This window comes from Pempheris klunzingeri, chromosome 7 (genome assembly GCF_042242105.1).
Source record: "Pempheris klunzingeri isolate RE-2024b chromosome 7, fPemKlu1.hap1, whole genome shotgun sequence".
Classification (NCBI taxonomy): Eukaryota; Metazoa; Chordata; class Actinopteri; order Acropomatiformes; family Pempheridae; genus Pempheris; species Pempheris klunzingeri.
Genome location: NC_092018.1, coordinates 23,562,977 through 23,584,235, shown reverse-complemented (window position 1 = coordinate 23,584,235; position 21,259 = coordinate 23,562,977). Strand labels below are relative to the sequence as shown.

The 21,259-nt window shown below is 43.0% G+C and overlaps 1 protein-coding gene across 1 annotated transcript in view; it reads right to left on the bottom strand.

Annotated features, from left to right (window-relative positions):
• abca2 (ATP-binding cassette, sub-family A (ABC1), member 2) overlaps positions 1–20,891 on the bottom strand; it is a 92,674-nt gene extending 71,783 nt beyond the window's left edge. The window contains exon 1 of the mRNA XM_070833050.1: positions 20,741–20,891. Within this exon, the coding sequence (XP_070689151.1) occupies positions 20,741–20,806 (66 nt within the window). The 5' untranslated portion in view covers positions 20,807–20,891. The remainder of the gene's footprint in view (positions 1–20,740) is intronic.
• Positions 20,892–21,259: the final 368 nt, after the last annotated feature.

The following is a 21,259-nucleotide window of genomic DNA, read 5'->3' as shown; positions in this document are numbered from 1 at the left end:
GGCGCCATGACCAGGCTCTGCAGGCAGTAGAAGATACCATCTGTACCGGCATTAGTTCCAGCAAGCTGCAGCAGCCCACAAAGCGCCCCGTCTGTTTTGTTCGTGCCGGAGAGAAGCCTCAACCCCGACCGAAGGCCCAGGGAGGTCTTCTCCTAACAGCAGGAGACTGGCAGTTCTTGGTCAACCTAGGAAGGCAGCTGAAGTTCCCGGACATGATTACATCTACCACGCTCAGGCCAGACATGGTCCTGATGTCCCAGGCAACCAAGCAAGTGGTGCTGCTGGAGTTAACAGTCCCCTGGGAAGACAGAATAGAAGAGGTGCAAGAAAGGAAGAGAGCCAAATACGCATCCCTGGTAGCAGACTGCCGAAGGCAGGGGTGGAAGGCCCGCAGTGAGCCGGTCGAAGTAGGCTGCAGGGGCTTCGCAGGGCCCTGGGACTCTTAGGGATCTGTGGGCAGCAGAGACGACGAGCCACCAAGAACATCTTGGAAGCCGCTGAAAAGGCTACCTGGACACAGTTTGCACAACTACACAACTCTTCACCAACTACTTCACCTTCCAGAAAGACTTCTTCCAGTCTTTTAATTCATTCACCTTAAGAAACGCATTCACGTGATGCCAACATGAATAAAATGTTGAGACATATCTGACTTGATGCTGAACAATGACAAAACATACAGTAACTAACCAGGCTAAGCCAACTAACATGCAACAGCTGATAAACAACAACTGGTGTACTGCCAAACTTTCCGGGTAAAACTTGCACTGTAAAATTTCTGTTGTACGTGTGTGTAGGCATGTAATACGTCAGTCCCACAACAGCAATGATGATGTCATGAAATCCTTACAGTCTAGTCCAACACTAGTTGACAGGATTGTGTTGTTGTCAGTCAAATGTCTGCCTCTAACTTGTTATCTTCCCCGGAGCCTTTCTGTGTTTTCTCATCTCTCAGGTTCCTGTGGATCCTGTGGATCCTGGTCCTGGCCCTGCTGATATGGTTCTCTGGTTCCTGTGGGTCCTGGTCCCGGTCCCGCTGATGTGGTTCTCTGGTTCCTGTGGATCCTGGTCCTGGTTCTGCTGATGTGGTCCTCGGGTTCCTGTGGATCCTGGTCCTGGTCCCGCTGATGTGGTTCTCCATCAGCCAATGGATGTGCGTTTGTCCAAGGCTACAGCCTGTCCGTCCTTGGGAGCTGGATCTCTCCTTCACTGTGGTGCTCCCGGAGGTTTCTCTTTTCCCACTGGGTTTTTTGAGTTTTTCCTTCCCGAAGAAGGAGGGTCATAAAGGGCAGGTGATGCCTCGGACTGATCCATCGGACTGATCCATTGGACTGATCCATTGGCCTCATCGACTGCTGGACTCTTTATTAGATTGTTTGTTCGCTTACACTTCTTGTTTATTTCAGTGAACTGTGTAAAGCACTGTGACACAACTCTGTTGTGATGTTGGGCTATACAAAATAAATTGAATTGAATTGAATTGAATTGAATTGAATTGAATTGTTGTATACAGTGTTTGTCTTTACAATAGTTCTCTAATGTACAGAATGGGTATCTATTTAAAAGACTGTGTTCCATTCTTAATCACACTACCAGTCATTTTGTGGCTAATTTTCTGCACCAGGTCTTAAAGTCTAAAATCATTTGGTTGAAGTCTTATTTGAAAGCTATTATCTTAAGTTTGATTAAAAAAATGCTCATTCCTGGTGTTTTCTAAATCTAGATTAAAGTGTTATTAACATTTTCGGCAACTAATCTTTGGATGACTTAAGTGTCCAGGCTCTAAAATTAGACTAAAAATAAAGAAAGATAAGGTTACGACTAATATGACTAAAATGAACTGGTGATCTCAGTATTGTCACTTAATCTAACAATAGCTGAAAACACTACCTAACAGTCATCAACCGTTCAAACATCAGTTCAGTCATCACACACCTTTGTTCTGCAACATCCATACAACCTGATGTAATCCATGCTGCAGTCAAGTCTGAACCCTGACTAAAAGGCTTTCTCTTCCTCTCCTCCTCTCCCCTTAGTGGGAGGAATCACTCCCCCGGGCTAAATGGATGTGTCATCTTCAGTCTGGCTGCCACACACTGCAGCCTCTCCCTCTAATCACACTTGTCACTTCACCCAAAAAAACAGGGCTGATTTATGGTGAATCCCCAAATTATAACCACCACTGCACAATTTCATTTGGCTTACGAGTTCGAGCTGATGAGTATGATTCTGTCCTCCAGTAATGGAGCTGAAGGACATTCAGTTCGCCGGATGGATTAACAAGAAGTCCAATAGAACTACGTATACAGAAATCAAAGAGCGGCGAGGAAGTTATGTTGTGCAATTAGCAGGCTAAACTGGGCTTTTCAGTCATTGCAAACGAACGAAAGATCTACAAAACAGGAACACATTTGGCTGTCTGTCCTCTCAGTACACAACACATTTTCATTATGCTAACGTGTCTCTTTGCTGCCCTCGCTCTCTTCCTCACGTCATGGCTCCTCCCCAGGAAGGATGTGAGAGAGAGAGAGATGTGTGGACGGAGGAGCCGAGGGATACACCTGTGTTTCCTCGCTCTAAGCTCCTCTCTCCTCATCTCCTCGTCTTCTCCAGGTGCATTTAAGGGATTAGAAGATCCCCTATGCGGGCAAAGAGGGAACAGTCTTTAGGCTCATGGGAGGAGAGAGGACGCGAGGAAGCATTAGTTAGCATAATGAAAAGTGCTCAAAGTGTACACACAGGCTGAGCACATCCTTTATCCTCACTTTCTCAGATGATATGACATACACACTACACAAACTCACTATAAATGATGTCATCGCCAGTTGTTGTTCCTTGAATGTTTTGATTTCTCACTGGATTTTCTGACCGCCCGGGTCTAGTTCCTAGTAAAGGATGAATGCTGTACGCATCTGGGCGACACCTCCTGATGACGATGGAACGTATAGAAGTTGTAATGTTGAAATGTTAGTGTGAGACCCTGACTCTGTCGTTCCACTCGTTTTAAGAGCTGTGTGTTTGCTCATGTGGCCTGGTACGTTTGGGCTGCTGTGAAAGCAGTCAGTGGATCTCTGTGGACTAAACTACCAGACCTGAGAAGGACGGTCTCTACCCAGGCCATTTGGTGTTACTGCTTGCCACGTTGTTGGGGGCTGTGTCTGTTCGGAGCACGTTACCAAGAGAACCGTTCATCTGATCGACTTCATACTCCACACTGTTCTTCCTTGAGTCCTCAGCGATACACGTTCCAGGTGTATTGCACCAGGTAGGGTATTGCTGAGTATTTGAACAAAAAAGGGGGGTCAACATGTTAATATAAAACATCAAATATTCAAATATCGACTCACTACAATGCTCCTTAGAACTCTATAAGGATGGAACCATATACTGTATGTATATGTGTATGTATATATATATATATATGTGTGTGTGTGTGTGTATATATATATATATATATATATACACACACACACATATATATATACACATACACACATATACATATACACACACACACATATATATATACATATACACATATGTGTGTGTGTATCTGCGTATCTACATACACATATGAAGTAAGAAAACAAATATTAATAATGGAAAAGTAAATAAAATGAATAAGTAAAAAAGAATCGTTCTCTATGTATTGTACATTACGTTGCCTCAAGCAGATAATAGCCCCGTCATCAAGAGTTGGTACACTGAGCATACTAGGCAGCTAGGCATGTTGATTTGCCTATTGGTGTTTTATGTAGCACTTTTATGATCTCGGCCCTACCAGGGGTCAGATAGAGGGCTGGCAGCAGACAGTCTTCACTGTAGGTGCAGCTGTAGGTTCACTGCAAGCTTAACTTATAGCACTCAGCATTTAAATTGCCCCTCGGGGACAAATAAAGTATTCTGAATCTGAATCTGAAGTATGGCACCATGTCAGCTGCGGGTAACCTATCAAAGTAACTAATTAGCGGTTGTCAGTTGGAGTACAATTTGTCCAAGAAACTTTTTTTTCCAATTTCAAGAAAGACGAGATGACGACCAGGATTTGAATGAGGGAGGTAGTTGGGGCTTCCATAATAGAAGAATTCTCCAACAGACAAGCAGAGAGGTGAAAATCCTGTTTCTTCGAGTATCTGTCCTAATATTACTCTCTATAGATCTATCAAAGATAGTCACATGGGGAGATGGCGAGATCCTACATTGCAGTACTTCAGAGGCCACATCCAAAACGTATGTCCGAAACCCTGATGATTGAGGGCACAACCAGGACATATGCATTAAGTCGCACAGGGAAATTGAGCATCTGTTACATTTATTATCTATTTTAGAAAGCTTAGCCTTACTATAGTGGGCTCTATGGAGCTCCTTGAATTGAGTAAGACTGAGCCGAGCGCAGGAGGAGGATGAGTTCACTGCTACAAGGGCTTCTTTCCAGGACTAAACTGAGAGAGTACATTGTAATTCCCTCTGCCTTGATCTTTTCAATGCCTGATTCTTTTATCGGGAGCAGAAAATCATAAAAGTAGGAGACATGTCCCTTACACCCTAAGTATATGATCTATTCCTGTGACAGGCAGTGGGGAGGGAGTCATGTGGCTTCTGGCCAAATCTTACACTTGGACATTTTTGAAGAAGGCAGCATTCACCGGCCGAGACAAAAGTGTGCGGTTGTCCACAAATATCGTGTCTACATATAATAGAATGTAAATCTACCCATAGATACAATTAGAAAAGAGCAGAAGGTAAACAAAAGAATCACATAAAAACCACTAATTCTTCTAAACTGTGAAAACATCAGTGCTCACAATGGAATTCATTCACAAACTACACCTCAGCCAGCTATTGCTGTTTTACACAAATAGTGCAATAGTGTTTCAAAAAAAGACAAAACAGTCTGTTTAATGCACCAATGCAGCAGCAGTACTTCTTAACCCCATTACAGAGGCAGTTTTTAAGTCACTAACTGTTAATAATAAACTGGGATTTTATATGGCACAAAGTTGCAGCTAGCGAACTTTTAACTTTTTAGCACAAGTCAATGATGTTTAACATTGAGTTTAACATGGCTACCAGGCATTTTCCCGCGTTAGCAGCTTTGTCCAACAGCATGGTGCTCATACTTGGCTTCACTCCCTTGGGTCCTCAGCAATACACCTGCCAAGTTGATCAGATGAGTGGTTCTCGAGAAGAAAACACACACCCACACTTTCCTTTATAGTTAGTTGAAAATTTCCCTTGCGGTAACCCATCTGCCTCCTGCTAGCAAATTTCCCCCTAGGGGGGAACAATAAAGAAAAAGTCTAAGTCCTCAGGCTGGTGCTGCATGCATATTGAAATCATGATTGGAAAAAGAGAATAATATTCTCTCAACTGAGACAGACAACAAATGTATGTATGTGGAGAGCACCTGTGGCTGCAGACACCCATAAAGTGGATTGATGAATTCCCAGTGACATAATGCCCCCTTGAGTTGATAAAACTCATTTTCATTATCAAAGAAACCTGATTATAATAATTACTCAATTTGACCCAGACAGACATGACCACTATCATATTAAGTTCTTAGGGCGCATGCCTCACCCTACAATGCAGAGGCTAAAATTTAATCATGACCAACCTGAAAATCAGCTTGGAGTATCAATTTGACAAATTTTGATTTTAGCCCAAGTGTGTTAGTATGCAAATTAGTCAGTGGTGGTTAGCTGCTCATCTGTCACCTGTTTACAGTAAGAAACATCTCCTCTGGGTGTCTGATGCAAGAGAAACATTTGTTCAAATTTCTCTCACAGTCCAGCCTCCTGCTCCTCACTGTCAAGGTTCCATTTACATCTGCAAACAGCTCACAGAGAGAGATACAAACCTCTTCTGAAAACTACTTCTGAAATCTATTCATTTATCCGGACACATATTTAGCAGATGGTAAGAGCTCAACAACATATTCCACATTTTCCTGTTACAGTGAGGTAGAAGGCTGTTCACTAACACAGTGTCAGGCCACAACTCCACATTTTCACTACAGATCAGTCATGTTGATCATGATAAAACCTTAACATTTCAACTAGACAGGCACTCTCAGGATTGGTGAAACTGTACATACATTAGTACCGTACAAACGTGTAGAGATAACTTACTGTTTGATAATGTCCTATTCAATTATTTAAACATTTCAGTTTGAAATGAAAATGAAGATAGAGAGGAGTGGTAACCAGAGTAGAGTTAAGCAGCTGCAGTGTTTATCTGTATGCAAGGCTGTAAAATATTGACAGCTTTCTCAATAAAATGGGTGGAGCAAAAAGCCTTCAGGGCATTAAGCTCAGCAAGTGCATCTATGTTGGTTGACTTCAAATGCCACTGTTTAATGTGTCACACCAGAGCTCACATCCCATGACAGACCTGGGACTGGCATTATCCTGGTGCTAACAATACCTTAACCACAGCTTATTTGCCATACCAATGTTCTTTCTCTGACCTCAACCATAGCACTGTTACTTTTCATAAAAATATCCCAAATCATTCGTTTTGTCTGGCTAATAGGGTTGGTAGCTAATTTGACCATTCCTGGTTAAATGCAGACTTGTGCGGTTGGGATAGTCTTTATTTATATGGCGAAAATTCACAACCAATATTATTTCAAGACACTTTTCATATAAAGCAAGTCAAGACATACTCTTTAACTCAAAACCCCAAAAGAACCCCACTAAGACGTGGGTAGCTTTCTGTGGGGACCATGGCGACCATGTTATGAGAAATTGGTTCTCCAGCACATCACCAAAAACATCGCAGCCAGCCTGGACCCTCACCAGTTTGCAGTTAGAGCCAACAGATCCACAGAGCATGCCGTCTTCAGTGCCCTCCACTCAGTCTTTATCTACACTAGAATGCTGTTTATTGATTTCAGCTCAGCATTCAATACAATGTCCCACAAGAAACTGAGCAAACTAAGCACTCTGGGTATGAGCGCTACATTCTGCAGCTGGATATTGGGCATTCTCACAAACATACCCCTGACAGCTTGGATTGGCGTCCACCCCTCCCCTACTCCAGCCCTTTCCTGTTCGCACTGTACACCCATGACTGCAATTCCAAACACGGACAGAACTCTGTTGCGAAGGTTGCAGACAACACCACCGTCATCGGCTGGGGGAAAATCCACAACCTTGCAGAGTGGTGCTCTGAGAACAACATCCTGCTCAACATCAGCAAAACCAAGGAGCAAATAATTGATTTTAGAAAAATGAGACAAAGACACATATCCATGTCTACATCAATGCAGCTAAGGTGGAACAGCTTCCAGTTTTTGGGAGTCGACATCACAGAGAACCTTTCATGGTCATCAAACATCTCCGCCCTGGTATAGGAATCACAGAAACTGCAGCATTTCTAAAGGAATATTAAGAGGGCAAAACTCCTTTGCTTCTTTCCATAGGAGCATTAGAGAGCATCCTTACTGGAAATATCACTAATTGGCATGGAATGTGCACGGCACAGGCCAAGAGGACTCTGCAGCGGGTAATTAAAACAGCCCTGTACACCATTGGTAACCATCCAGTGAGCACCAGTGATGTGGGTGTGGTAAGGTACCTCCGTAGAGCCCGAGGGGTACTTAAAGACAAAATCCCCCCCAGCAACAGCCTGTTCAACCTGCTGTCATCTGAAAAGAGGTAAAGAGGTATTTGTTGACATATGGCCAGACTAATATAATAGTAATATTACTGAAATTCATCCTCTGCTCTCCACCACTAAATGTGAATATTAGCTTGTAGCAGAACTGGGGACTCTAACTGAATCTCTTTGTGCAACCCTCTGTTGTATGATGATAATACATTTCTTTTGTTACTTAATATTAAACATATTTGCCGATATTGATCCATCCATCCATTGTCTATACCACTGGCACACCACAGAAAAGAGCAGCTGATTTAGACATGTAGGGACCAAGTGTCACAGAAAAACTAGGAGAACCAGTCCAGGGCGTTCCCAGAGACACCCACCCACTGCTGATGCTGTGATCTACAGTACATTAGAACATCAGCTGGCATCATTATATCATTATAGACTCTGGAAAGAGCTCTTTCAGTGGAATGCTTCTGATGGAAACCCGATTGAAATGTATCAAAAGAGCTGTTGACCGTTAAAATGGCAGCGAGCTGTTTAGGTACAACTTTCTCTAAAATCTTAGAAATAAAAGGTAGCTTGGATATAGGCCTGCATTTTTGGGGAAGATATGGATCAAGCTTGGCTTGATCACCCTGGACTGGTCACCAGTCAATCACAGGGCTGATAACCATCCACACTCACACTCACGGGCAATTTAGAGTCACCAATTAACCTTCTTGCTGTGAGGCAACAGTGCTAACCACCACAACACCGTGCTGTGAGCTGATATTGATATGTCTCATATAGTCTAATCCAGGGGTGTCCAAACTTTTTTCACTGAGGGCCACATACAGAAAAACATCCAAAGAGCTGGGCCACTCACTAGAAGTGAGCTATATTGCTAACTTTAATCCACTAGAGGTGATGTATATCGCCTCACCTCTAGTGGATTAAAGTTGACAAAATTAATCACATGTAGGTAAATTCTGCCTGATAACTGAAAATGATTCAAGAAAAAAAAAACAGCCTTTCCATTAGTGGGATTTCATTTATTAGCTGTGGTACAAGCTGCTCTTTGCCTTGTAGGCTCTTGTTCAGGTGATCAGTGAGATCCACTAAAAATGCCAACCAGAGAGGGTCACTGAGCTCATGAAGAGCTCCTTCTCTCTTCAAATCTGGTCCATTTCTGATCTCAGGGAATAAAACCACTGCAGCACAGAGCCACGACTCAGCCAGCGCACCCCCCCCCCCCCCAAAATTAACAGCCTTACCTCCACTTTATTGCCCCTCGGTGGACACCGTAGAGGCCATTCCTTTGCTTGCCTGTCCCAGCTGGAGCTCCATCCCTCATACCTCCACACAGCTCGTCCCACTTAACTCCCATCATGCCAACTCCTCACCCGTCCTGGTGCTCTTTAGACTGCTAACATCAAGCAGCTCCTCCGTAATGCAGAAGTGATCGTCATTAGTTATTAGCTGTGCTCTCATCGCACACCGCGTCTGAAACTTTCCACACTCACTTGCTCTCCTACGTTTCCTTCATTCTGCCATTTTGGGTCACCTGTAGCACATTTCTTCTTCTATTACTCATTTTATAGAGAAGCCGCCTCATTACTCCACCTAGTGGTGAGACTAAGAAGTACAATACAGTCCAGCACAGGTTCCATGTGTGGGCCGTATTACAATACATTTTTAGAATTTCCTGCGGACCAATGAAAATTGGCCCACGGGCCGCAGTTGGCCCACGGGCCATAGTTTGGACACCCCTGGTCTAATCGCTTAGTAACAGCTATGCAGATGTACAGTACATATTAAGCACTTCATGCTATTTGAGGTGTATTTACTTCTACTTTATTTTCCTCTAGCCTACTCTATGTTTTCTTCTGTTCAGCAGGTGAGCCAATGCCATTTTTCAACCCAGCACAAGCTGTTGCTGAGTGAGGCCCTCTCCCCTTTTCCCTCTCATCCCTTGTTTCTTTTTCTCTCCATCTCGTCTGTAAATTTAATCTAAGACTCTCTGCTGTCTCTTGTGCATTTCTCAGGAAGGAGGCAAGAGCTCTCAATAATTCATAGGCTGTCTGAGCCTCTTTTTCCAGCACTAACACTGCTGCTGCTGCTGCTGCTGCTGCTGCTGCTGCCTGTGTGCCATAGCTATCGCCTACTGGCACAGACTGGCAGCTAGGGGTACTGAAGGACTTTCTGCCAGCAGTTGTGCTCTATGATGAATAGTGCTTTCTGCTGTGAGGATGGCCTACTTGGTGGTTGTGAACAGGATTTATCTGAGCAAGACACATTTTATAATATAAAAAGCTCTCTGCTTTAAATCAAAGTCACATCTAATCCAGCTGGAACAGCTATTTTCAGTCCAATTAAATTCTTGGCTACACTGAAAATATGTTGTCTGTTTTTAGAGCGAAACAGAAAGTTTTGCCATAGTGTTTTTAAAAATTTTCTCTTTGTAATTTTGACTCCCCTGAGAATCCCAACTGTGAATGCATGATGTTTATTAGCGCAATTCCAGTCAAGCAGAGTGCCTGGCATTATGATGTCTTCTCTGTTTCTGTCTTTTTTACTACTCTTCCAAATCTTTTCTTTCTTCTTTTCTTGTTTTTTGCCATCAACTTTTTTTTGTTTATATGCAAGAACACAAGATGAAACTGACAGTTAGAGCAAAATGAGCAATCCAACAACTCATCTACATAGACCACCAAAGAACACAACACACTTTGCTACTCTCGTGCAAAATAAAAATAAAATAGCACACAGGGAGATGGTAAATTCATCATATTCATTTATTTTCCTGTTTTAACACTGGCCTGACTTTTCAATCAGCGGGCCAGGCCTCTAGGAATTCTCCAGCTGGCCAGTTTCCAGATGGCCACTCTGAGCTTGAACAAGAGACTTAGAAAATGGCCACAATGATCTAAAAGTCTAGGACAATAGTTTATTTACCATTGCATAAATTACATGTTCATATATTTGTCAATTTTCATGTAACTTCATGCACGTTTCATAATTTCCAGCAGGTCGAACATTGGGTGGTAAAAGGTTCATAATGGACTTCACCATTTTGACAATTCATTTTGGTCAGTTATTTTTTCATTGTTTAAAATGTGCTTGTTACATAGGATGAAACAAGCACTAAGACTACGTAAGGCCATTGGAGCACTTCTTTGAGGCTCTATTGAGCATGCCAACAGACCGATATAAAGGTCAATGGTTTTGTTTTGGCCATTGCGACCAAACTATTGTACAAATTCTAAAGGTGACTTTATGGAGACAATAAATAAAGGGTCATGGTAGAACCACACTTAACAGAATGCTTTGACCGTAGGTGCCATATAAATAGTAGTGTCATAAAATTGGAGCCAAAAAAATGTAGCTAAATTGTAACTGAGGTCTAGTGAAATCTCTCTCTCATACAGAAAAAGAAAAGTATTTGGTTCCTTCTAGCAGAAAAAAGCATGTGACCACAAAGGCTGAACATTTTAGTCCCCAACTTGAATGGTCTCTGTTTCTTCAACAACCAATTCAGTGAAAAAGACACTAAGAAGAAGGCAGTAAGGTATTTCACTCCCAACAGTCGTTAAGTGACTGACAGTAGACCTCTCTGTTTGTATTGGAGAGCTGCATTTGAATATGAGGCAGCACAGTGCTAAAAAGGAGTGGTCATTATCTAGGTCAGAGCATTTCCATAGCCTCAAATTTGATTACTGCTTGGTGTTTTCCTCTAAAGGACAGACCAGTCTGTCTTCCACTCAAGCCCGTTGAAACCGCAACCAAATCCAACGAGTGCGTCAAACAAAAAGGATCTTTTAGCATTTCAAATACAGCATATGACTGAAAGTGAGGATTATTCAATTAATGGAGCATTACAGAAAGACCACAGCTTACTTCTTTAGGCTCATGCTATCCTATGAAGCACAACAAAGTGAGCACCTGTCAAAATCCACCCCAAATATTATATAAATATAATAATATTTAATAATAAATATAATAATATACTCTGCCCCCACTGACCTGGTTTCCAGCAGCAGCAGCAGCACATTGATAAACCCACTGTACACGACCCACTCAGCACCAAACTACACACAGACACAGTTGGAGACTAGCTAGGAGCATTTAGCAGCTTCACAGTCAGATATTCTCATGAGCTGGTGGACATTAAACCAGAGCTAAAGGGAGAGTGAATGCTGGACTTGGACACACACACACACACACACACACACACACTACACACACAACTCTAAATGAATGATAATGTTGCTTTGTGTATCTTGAATGTGCAAACAGGCCACTGTTTGCCAACACTTTTGTCATAATGTAAGAGTGATCACGGTTTAGTGCTTTGCTCAGCAACAGGTGCGTGATTCACAGTCAAGATTACAATTAGTTTCAAAATACAATTTCTGAGTAAATGCGACATGAGCTACTCGCTCGGTCTCGATGTTTGAGGAGTTCGGGTGGTGGTCGTTGAATAAAATTCATAAGGAGCTTACAACATGGCAGTGTTGTGTTTTCACCTCATTGTGCAGGTAAAGTGGCCAAAACATCAACTCATGTTGCTTTAATTATTTTAATTTATTATTTGGATTTTCAGCTATAATCAATTTATTTTTAGGCATATATCCAATTACATACTTTGATGCGCATATCCTCTACAATATACAGAATCATATGTACGATACGTATCATACTTTTATATTCATACACCAATCTGTAGACCCTTGGGGATTTGTCTAAGAACGGACTGAAGGGGGGCATACGCTGTTGTATCTAAACTGAAAATCATAAATCACAAGCGCTTAAAACGGAAGATGTCTTTGGTTTGTTTCGGTAAAGGAAACCATCCTTTCTACATTCACTCATTCCACACAGAATCCATTAGGAGCCATGGTAAAAGGTTGAAAACTGCATCTCAGTGACCTCTAGAAGAAGAGTTGCAGCACAGTTACCTCACAGGATTTATACGTAACATCTCCAGTGCCGGGCCTCAGTGAACTAGCTGCTAGTCTATTAGACTTCACAGATAGCATTTATAATTCATTTAGCTGTCAGTTAACCTTCTGCTACAGATTTGCAAGCTCTCTTATCAGTCAGCGGCTTCATCCTTCATCCCCTCCATCTCTAAAAGCTTTCTCTCTCTTTTTTTTTTTTCTTTCTTTCTTTCCACCCCCTCTCCCTCCTCTCTCTTCTTTGCAAATGGTTTCTCGCTTTGCTGTTGTGCTTTTTTTTTTTTTCTCTCCTCTCTCTTCATTTTAAATCTCTGTCTCTGAGTCCCTGGCTCTCTGCAGTCTCCATAGATACTCAGCCAGTGGGTTTTTGCCCAGCCCACTGTAAGACTATCATTCAAAAACAGACTAGATCTAGGTCAAACACACTACTAGCTGCTGCTACTGGAGACCAACTACTCAGTAAAGCAAGGCAGTGTGTTTGAGTTCTGATTCACTTTCCTTATATTGAATCTACTCAGCAGACATGTTATTATATCCATGCATGAAACTGTATTTGGATCACAGTGATTAACCTACAGAGAGTTTTTGCTAACTATGCAGTTTTCAATAATCTTTACAAAGTGTTTGAATTAACTTTCACACCTGTAGTTTGGCTACTTTGGTCTGGATCAAGGCAAAAAATGATCCATAGCTCTGGTCTGCACAAAAGCAACTAAGAGCTGTAAACACGCATTCATAAGGAGTGACAGGTGACTCCCTCACTGGACAGTTTCGACAGTCAATCCGCATCATCAGCCCCACATGTACCCATGGGGAAAATCACACTATGTCACTGACAGCAAGTCAGACTGCACTTTACTGAGCATTCTGTGTTTACATAGTTCCTGTAGTCACCAAGAAATGATTGTATGGCATGAACAAAGATGAGCGGATGGCAACAGAACACAGTAGCAACAGTTAAACCAGTGACAGCTACTGTACAGTGAAATGCACAATTCACAACTCAACTCTGTTTTGAATCCTTTTCACTTTCTGATGTATCAGGGGAAATCACCATCACTTTTGCAGATCACTCAGTAGGTTGCTTCCTTACAGTTACCATCATCAATTTAGTATGCATTTAATATCAATTTAGCTCCTGGATTCATGTTACAAATATATATCCTGTTGTTCGTCTGCTTTGCATTACGTCATAAACTGCACCAGAGTTCAATTGGAAACGGATCAAGATCATCCCTTTCAAGCAGTCCCTGCAAGAGTGGAACTGACCGCTTTTACAACAGCCTGAGCAAATAGAACCATCCAGGCAAACATACCAAAGTTCATATGAACCACACCAAATAGGTTAGGTGTGAAAGTACCCTCAGCCTCTTTTAGCTTATCATTTTGATTTTACGGCCTTAAGTCTTATAAGCCTTAAGTGCAGTAGTCCTGTGCTCATTGCAGCACACATGTCAGTGAGGGAGGCGGTGTGGGTGGGTGGTCTGCAGGGAGCACCGCTTTGATGGCCACCTCCTGCTTGTCCTGGCATAAAAGTTGCTAAGCTTATAGGTAGGCGTTGCTACTCGGTGAGGTGGTGTAGCACTGTTGATGCAGTCCAAAAAAGGGGGAGGCATAAGTGTCAATGCCGATGTCAATGTCAATCAATGTGGCTCTCCAGGGTGGCCTTAGTGGCAGACACTCCAGAGTATATGTTACCTATAGTACAGAACAGTGTTAAAGCTGAAGGCCAAAATGTCCTGCGACAGAGTGCGACGACGTCACGCCCCATCGTTCAGACAGCTCCTGCGATGTGGTGAAGGCTTGGAATCTCATACCTGAGCTCCAGCACACTGAGAAGGCAATGAAATCCCATATTAGCCCCTCTCCCGAGCAACGCTTTCCAGCTCCCCCCGGGGGATCCCGAGGCGTTCCCAGGCCAGCCGAGAGATGTAATCCCTCCAGCGGGTTCTGGGTCTGGGTCTGCCCCAGGGTCTCCTCCTGGAGGGACATGCCTGGAAAGCCTTTAAGGGGAGGCGCCCAAGGAGGCATCCTGACCAGATGCCCGAACCACCTCAACTGGCTCCTTTTCGATGTGAAGGAGCAGCGGCTCTACTCTGTAACTGCATAATATCTGTCAGATATAGTTAAGAAGGAAACTTGTTTATGTCCTTATGTCAGTGGTGGGCCGTCAGGGCCTGCAAGGCCTTCTCTGCTGGCCTAAAAAAAATATCTGAATCACAAACTGATGTTAATTACATTTTGTCCATGAATACTTATTAAATAATTCCAAATGGTCTGTCCGCTTCCTTTCATAGCTTTTCCGATGATTGTGCTGCTTCCAGACATGTATTTTCATATTAAAGCATTTAACCAATCACATTTCAGCCATCATTTGTTGCCAGGCAGGGTCAAAGTCAAAGAAGTCTGCCCGAAGGCCTTCACAATCCGTTCTGCAGGCCCTCTAACACAAAATAAAAGTCGATGAAACTGTTGCTTCAACCAATCAGATTTTGAGTTGGTGTCACCAGGACCCTCTAGCAGGAGTACGGCAACGTCACCGTATTCAGACCCGTTGATTGGATAGAAAAGGACTTCTTGATGGAACTGAAGCACGCGGATAATCTGTACGACAGAGTAATCGAACTGTTTTTGAGGAAAGAGAGGAGGATGGATTTTGTTTACAAATAATCCGAATTTTTGGTGAGTAAAATGTTGCTATTTTCCTAAATAATATTGTATGTTTATGAGGTTATTATTGATGTTTTTTATGTGTGTCGCGGCTGTAGCTGCAGTAGAAGGAGACTTGTTCACCCCTGGTTTGTTTATTCAATGAAGGCTTTTATTGTGGCTACAGGAGTTATCTATCTGCGATGCAACGGCTCTTTATACTGTATTTCTGCATAATAAGATGGTTTTCATAACCATAAAATAATTATTGAGGGGTGGAATGATTCAGACGGAGCACTACTGAAGGCCTAGGTGTGAAATGCACGGTCCGCCACTGCCTTATGTACAGTACATATTTACCTTTATTTAGACAAATCCTGCACGCTATTTCTATGATGAGACAATGCATACATACTTCACACAACTGGGGGATCCTCCAATTTATACATGAGCTTGCCTCTCTCAATAGAAGCCAACATATGGGACTGACGCTATCTCAACTAAGTGCTGACTAGACCACTCTGCTCTGACCATCAATCCCACGGACAGCTTTAGTGAGGCCAAACCAGGGCAGCGTCATTATAAATCTATAGAAGAAACGACTCAGCTGTTACTATTATTATTGCAGAGGCTCCCCAATGCATCTCTCCCGTCTCCTCCAGTTTAATGTCTGAAGGTAGATGGGCTAAAAATAGCTGCTCCCCCCCCCCACCCCTACTCAATACACAAACACAAACCCGACACACACACACACACACACTCCATCAGGACACCAGCAAAGGCATCAGGCCTGATACAAAACCTGCCTGAGGACAGATCCAGCCTCAGCTTTTAAAAACAGCACAAACATCACTAAAAGAAGCCAGCTGACAGGCATTAGGATTCCTAACGTCTAATAATAGACCCTGTCAGGATTAAAAGCTTCACAATATGCATAGTTGGATGGCACGGTTGGGGAGGTCATCACGTTAGATCACATCACATGTTTGGAGAATGGGATTTTTACATCTCTGAGCATATTTGCCCTCCTGCTTTTTTCTGAATGACTGAATGACATTAAATCTGAACATGGTGGTGTTTTCTGCAGTGGCCCCTGTAATATTTGTTCTTAAAATGTGCTGAAGCAGCAAATCACATGACATGGGTAATGTCAGTATAAAGCAAATTCAGAGATTTGTTTCTAGATACAGTACATTGTACGTGTCAGAAAATGCTTCCTGACAACATGTGATAAGACCTGAGGTGAGGAGTTAAACCGTTTTTCACCATTTCTGTCTTCAGGATTTTTTGGGCGGGGCTGAAATAGTGTCTTAATGACCCACTGAGCTTCCTTAGCATGACTCCTACCCTAAGACCTCTGAATTGGAGGCCTGTATTCTCCAGGAAAGCAGCAAACAGTGGTTGGCAACACTAACCTCATGAATGCGCAAGTGGATCTGTGATCCAACACTAAGGCAAACTGCGCAAAATTCTGTTACTTAGTGTCTTTCTCCTCTCTCCCTTAATCTCCTTCCAGGCTCCTTTACTTTAATCTGAAAGCAATTTAACATGTTGCTTGACAGAATAAGCACCCAGATCACTTTTACATAAAAGTCAGGAAGCCAACAGTGGTCAGACTTGCAGCGTTTCTGTATGACCTATAACACAGGCGTGTCAGATTGCTGCAGCACTAAGTAAAACATTTACAGAGAAAGATTAAATGAGAATAAATATATAATCTCAATCATCATCTTTCACTTGAATAAACTATGAAACACAGTAAAAAAAAAAGCCAATTTTAAGTTGCTGGGGAGATCAGTCAGTCACAGTTTGACCAGTCTCTCTCTCTCCCGAAGATGATCACTTTAATAAATTAGTTTTGAGTCAGGGCCTTCAGTATCTGGAGTAGCATCTGGAGTGACTTCAAAATTGAATCAGCTGTTTCAATTTCAATGTGCCCAATTCATATCTATTGAACAAAGCATATCTTCTGCTACAATAAACAGTATATGTTAGTAAGCAAGTGAGTGAGTTGAGCTTATTTCGGGTCACAGAACAAAGCTACAAAGTGCTTCACATGCTTTAGCTGCTTCCATTGAAGACCATTTCCTATTTCCTATTTTTTGAATGCCAATACATGAACGGTCGCTCAACTTTGTTACACTTAACAAAGGCTTAAAGCTCTAATAGCAAGTGCTGAAACAAATACTCGTGTATCTTTGAATATGCGCAGTAAACAGATTCATTGTGGATGACAGAATCCCTCAACGACAAGGCTGTACTGAGTTGCGGAGGCTGGTCTGGAGGTGACATCAGGACTGTTCACCCAGTCTACACTCCACTGTGCAAGTGAGAGCGGATCTTTACACAGCAGGTCAGAAACAGCACAAGCACTGGTGGCACAGTCCTTATTTCCATTGATGACAACACATTCCGACAAGTCCTCCATGCAAAACCCTCCGTCTCATTGATGTTTTCAGTGAAAAAGCTCTGATCAACCCACTGTTCACTGCGTGTACTCAGCAATCAGCAGACAGACACAGCTGGAGACTAGCTGGTGAACACGGTGGAGCATTTAGCAGCCAAAGATGCAGATATTTCCCTCAGGAGTTGGTGACCAAACCAGAGCTAAAAGTGAGTGAGTGTTGGACTTGCATTCATCAGGAGAGAAACACAAATCCAAATGAAAAATAACATTGCTCTGTGTCTGCTGGATGGGTAAATACACAACTGTTTGCCTGCTCTGCTGCCAGCAAATGACCAAATAATTAATGAATGTAGCTTTAATAGTTTGGTTTAGGCAACCAAAACAACTTTAGTTGTACCCAACCATCCACCCTGATTTCAGGGTTTGTTGAAACAGCTTCTGTTTCGTCCTCTAAATCAATCAATCAATCAATCAATCTTTATTTATAGAGCACCAATTCATAACAGCATTATCTCAGGATGCTTTCCATAAAGAGCAGGTCTAGACCAAACTCTTTAATTAGAGAGAGACCCAACGATTCAGGAATTCAAGAATTAAGGATTCAAGAGTCCCCACATGAGCAGCATCAGATGTTATATTAGGAGACAGTGGCAGGAAGAACTCCCCTTTAACAGGAAGAAACCTGGAACAGACCCACGCTCAATGTGGGCGGCTTTCTGTCGGGGTTCATGTTGGGTGGAGGTTGGACAGAGAGAGAGAGAGAGGGAGAGAGAGACAACAAAGGACAGTTGTTACTTGCATGAACACAAGGGGTTTGACTTCTTGTCTACTACTAAATGTCCAAAGGGAGTTGTGGCTCAGTTACTAAATGGGGGGACTCCCCCAATTTGGTATGTCAAAGTCAGTTTCCTCATCACAGGGGGCACTACTCATCATATCAACACAATATAATGTCTTCTGTTGGTCTGGAGTATCGAAAGCACATTTTCAAAAACCAAAAGTGTCCATTCCGAACCAAGAGGCACGGTTTAGCATGAAGGTTCATTCATTGTATTGTATTCAACGGTATCTTACAGTCCTTCTCATCACCACCTCTTGTCATGTGTTGAAAACTTTGATTCCACGCTGAACCACTGTACTCTCACAACTGTGCTAGCTCCATGACAACTGTGCAGAAAGAAGCCACCGAGGAAGCGGTGCAAGCAGTTGGAGGGAAACTGGGAAAATGTTTTGTCACACTGAATGTGGGGAGTTTAAAAGTTATGGGTGTTTTTGGAACTTGACTAAAAATTAGGGAGTAAAAGCTAGGATATGTCAGCCTCCACTGCTTTGGTATTTAAAAAAAATATCTGCCTCCTACAAGTCCCTGGCTTTATGGAAGTGCACTACTGAGTTAGTGTTACCGTAAGCATTTTACAGTCTTTTGTAATTGTAACTTTTTAAAATCTCTCTACACAGTCAGTGCAGCAGACATCACTGTGCACTAAACTGGGGGTCACTTTTCTTTGCTACACAAAATGCATCCAGCGACCACATCTTTCAAATTTCATGAACTGTTTCCTCATTCAAACTCAACCACCACCAAAACTCTCTGTATTTTCACTCCAGTGTGTGAGGTTTGCAGGGAGGGGCCTTCCTCTCCTCTCCTCAACCCCCAAATGCATAAATAAATTAAAGATATTTTTACAAAGACACCAGTGATGCTAATTCCAGTGCTACCTGTTGCTGGTGGTGCGTCTCTGCTGACAAATAAATATTGTCAGTGTTCAGGTGATCTGACATGTGCAAAAAAGCGTTCAGGTTGCATTAGTGCATTTTGGGAGTGAGATGAACTGTTGAGCTTCATGTTGATTGTGAGAAGAGTTTTGAAAAAGTGAATCTGTAATATGTTGTCACATCATCACTCATTCTAAAAACAATATGTAGTTATCCTGTCTGATAATAAGCTAAGACTCCAAGCAAAAAGCCTGTATGACATTCCCATTCCCCTAAATATGACAGTCATACCTCAGGATAATCACGTGCTCTCATCAGAGGAGGTGCTTAAGGTGTAGTTTGACAGTGACACCTTGTTAGACTCGTACGTTCTGAGGCTAGTATGAATCATTTCAGAGATTATCTTACCTTGTAACTCCGTGTTTACAACATCAGTCAGGCCTGTCCTATTTTTGCAGTTTGTGAATATGATCAAGAACAAACGTTATTGCCTGATGATGACAACACACCCTGAGCACACTGCATATGCCTTTTCAAAAGGTAAAGGTAAACAAAGACGGTGGTTACACAACTGTTGTTTACCCACGAACAACAACCTGTTTGGCAATATGGATGCATGCAGAGAACAGACCTCTGCTTCCCCGGCACATCATCATCATCATCATCATCACCAACATCACCATCATCACCATTATCACCATCATCACTATCACCATCATCAACATCATCATCACCAACATCACTATCACCATCACCACCATCATCATCATCACTATCATCATCATCATCATCATCATCATCATCATCACCAACATCACTATCATCATCATCATCATCATCACCAACATCACTATCATCATCATCATCATCATCATCACCAACATCACCATCATCACCATCACCATCATCACCATCAACATCAACATCATCACCATCATCACCACCATCACCATCACAATCAACACCATCACCATCATCAACATCATCACCATCATCACCATCATCACCATCATCAACATCATCACCATCATCACCATCAACATCAACATCATCACCATCATCACCATCATCACCATCATCAACATCATCACCATCATCACCATCAACATCATCACCATCAACATCATCACCATCACCAACATCATCACCATCATCACCATCACCATCAACATCATCACCATCACCATCACCATCATCATCACCACCACCGTGCTCCTTAATCAGCTCACTGCGGTGTTATTCTAACGTCTGGTGGTAACAGCCTTTGCAGATGAGGGGCAGGTGCTGCTCCGTCGCCCACAGCCGCTGTTCGGGCTCAGTGGAGCGGACAGAGCAGCCTGAACCGACGCCCGTCTGCTTTTCAAAGACACAAACGAACAAACACGACTGTCCCACTCCTTCTGTAATATTGTCTTACCGGTCCCCTCCTCTTCAGAGAGATGTTCTTCCACAGCAGGAGATGGAGCTGGTGCAGGAATCCCATTTTGCCTCCCACTTCTGCTTCAGTGTGTCCTAAATCTACCAAATTAGCATACCGGTGTTGGCCTGTGACTGGATTGAAATAACCGGGGAATTTCTACCGCGTTCCCGGGCATCCCGTCCGAGCCTGTGGCGGTGCTGAGCGCTGTCGGCCTCGGCCACTGATGAACGATATGAAGCTTATTTACTCAGTCTGTTGTCGGGGCTGTTTGTCCTCGGGATGTCATCCCCCGTGTGTCGGTGTGTGCCGGCTGGTTGCTCCCGGCCCCGCACACCGTCCGGCTCCGGAGCGAACGGCTGAGAGAGTGAGCAGGAAGCAGCGGACAGAGGCTGCTGCTGTTAAGGTGAGCGGAGGAAGCTCAACTTCCGCCCTGGCCTTTAGAAACAAAAGCCTTCCTGTGCATTCTATTTCCCGAGGAGAAAGTCTTCATGCTGACTCCTCCATACTGCCAGAATT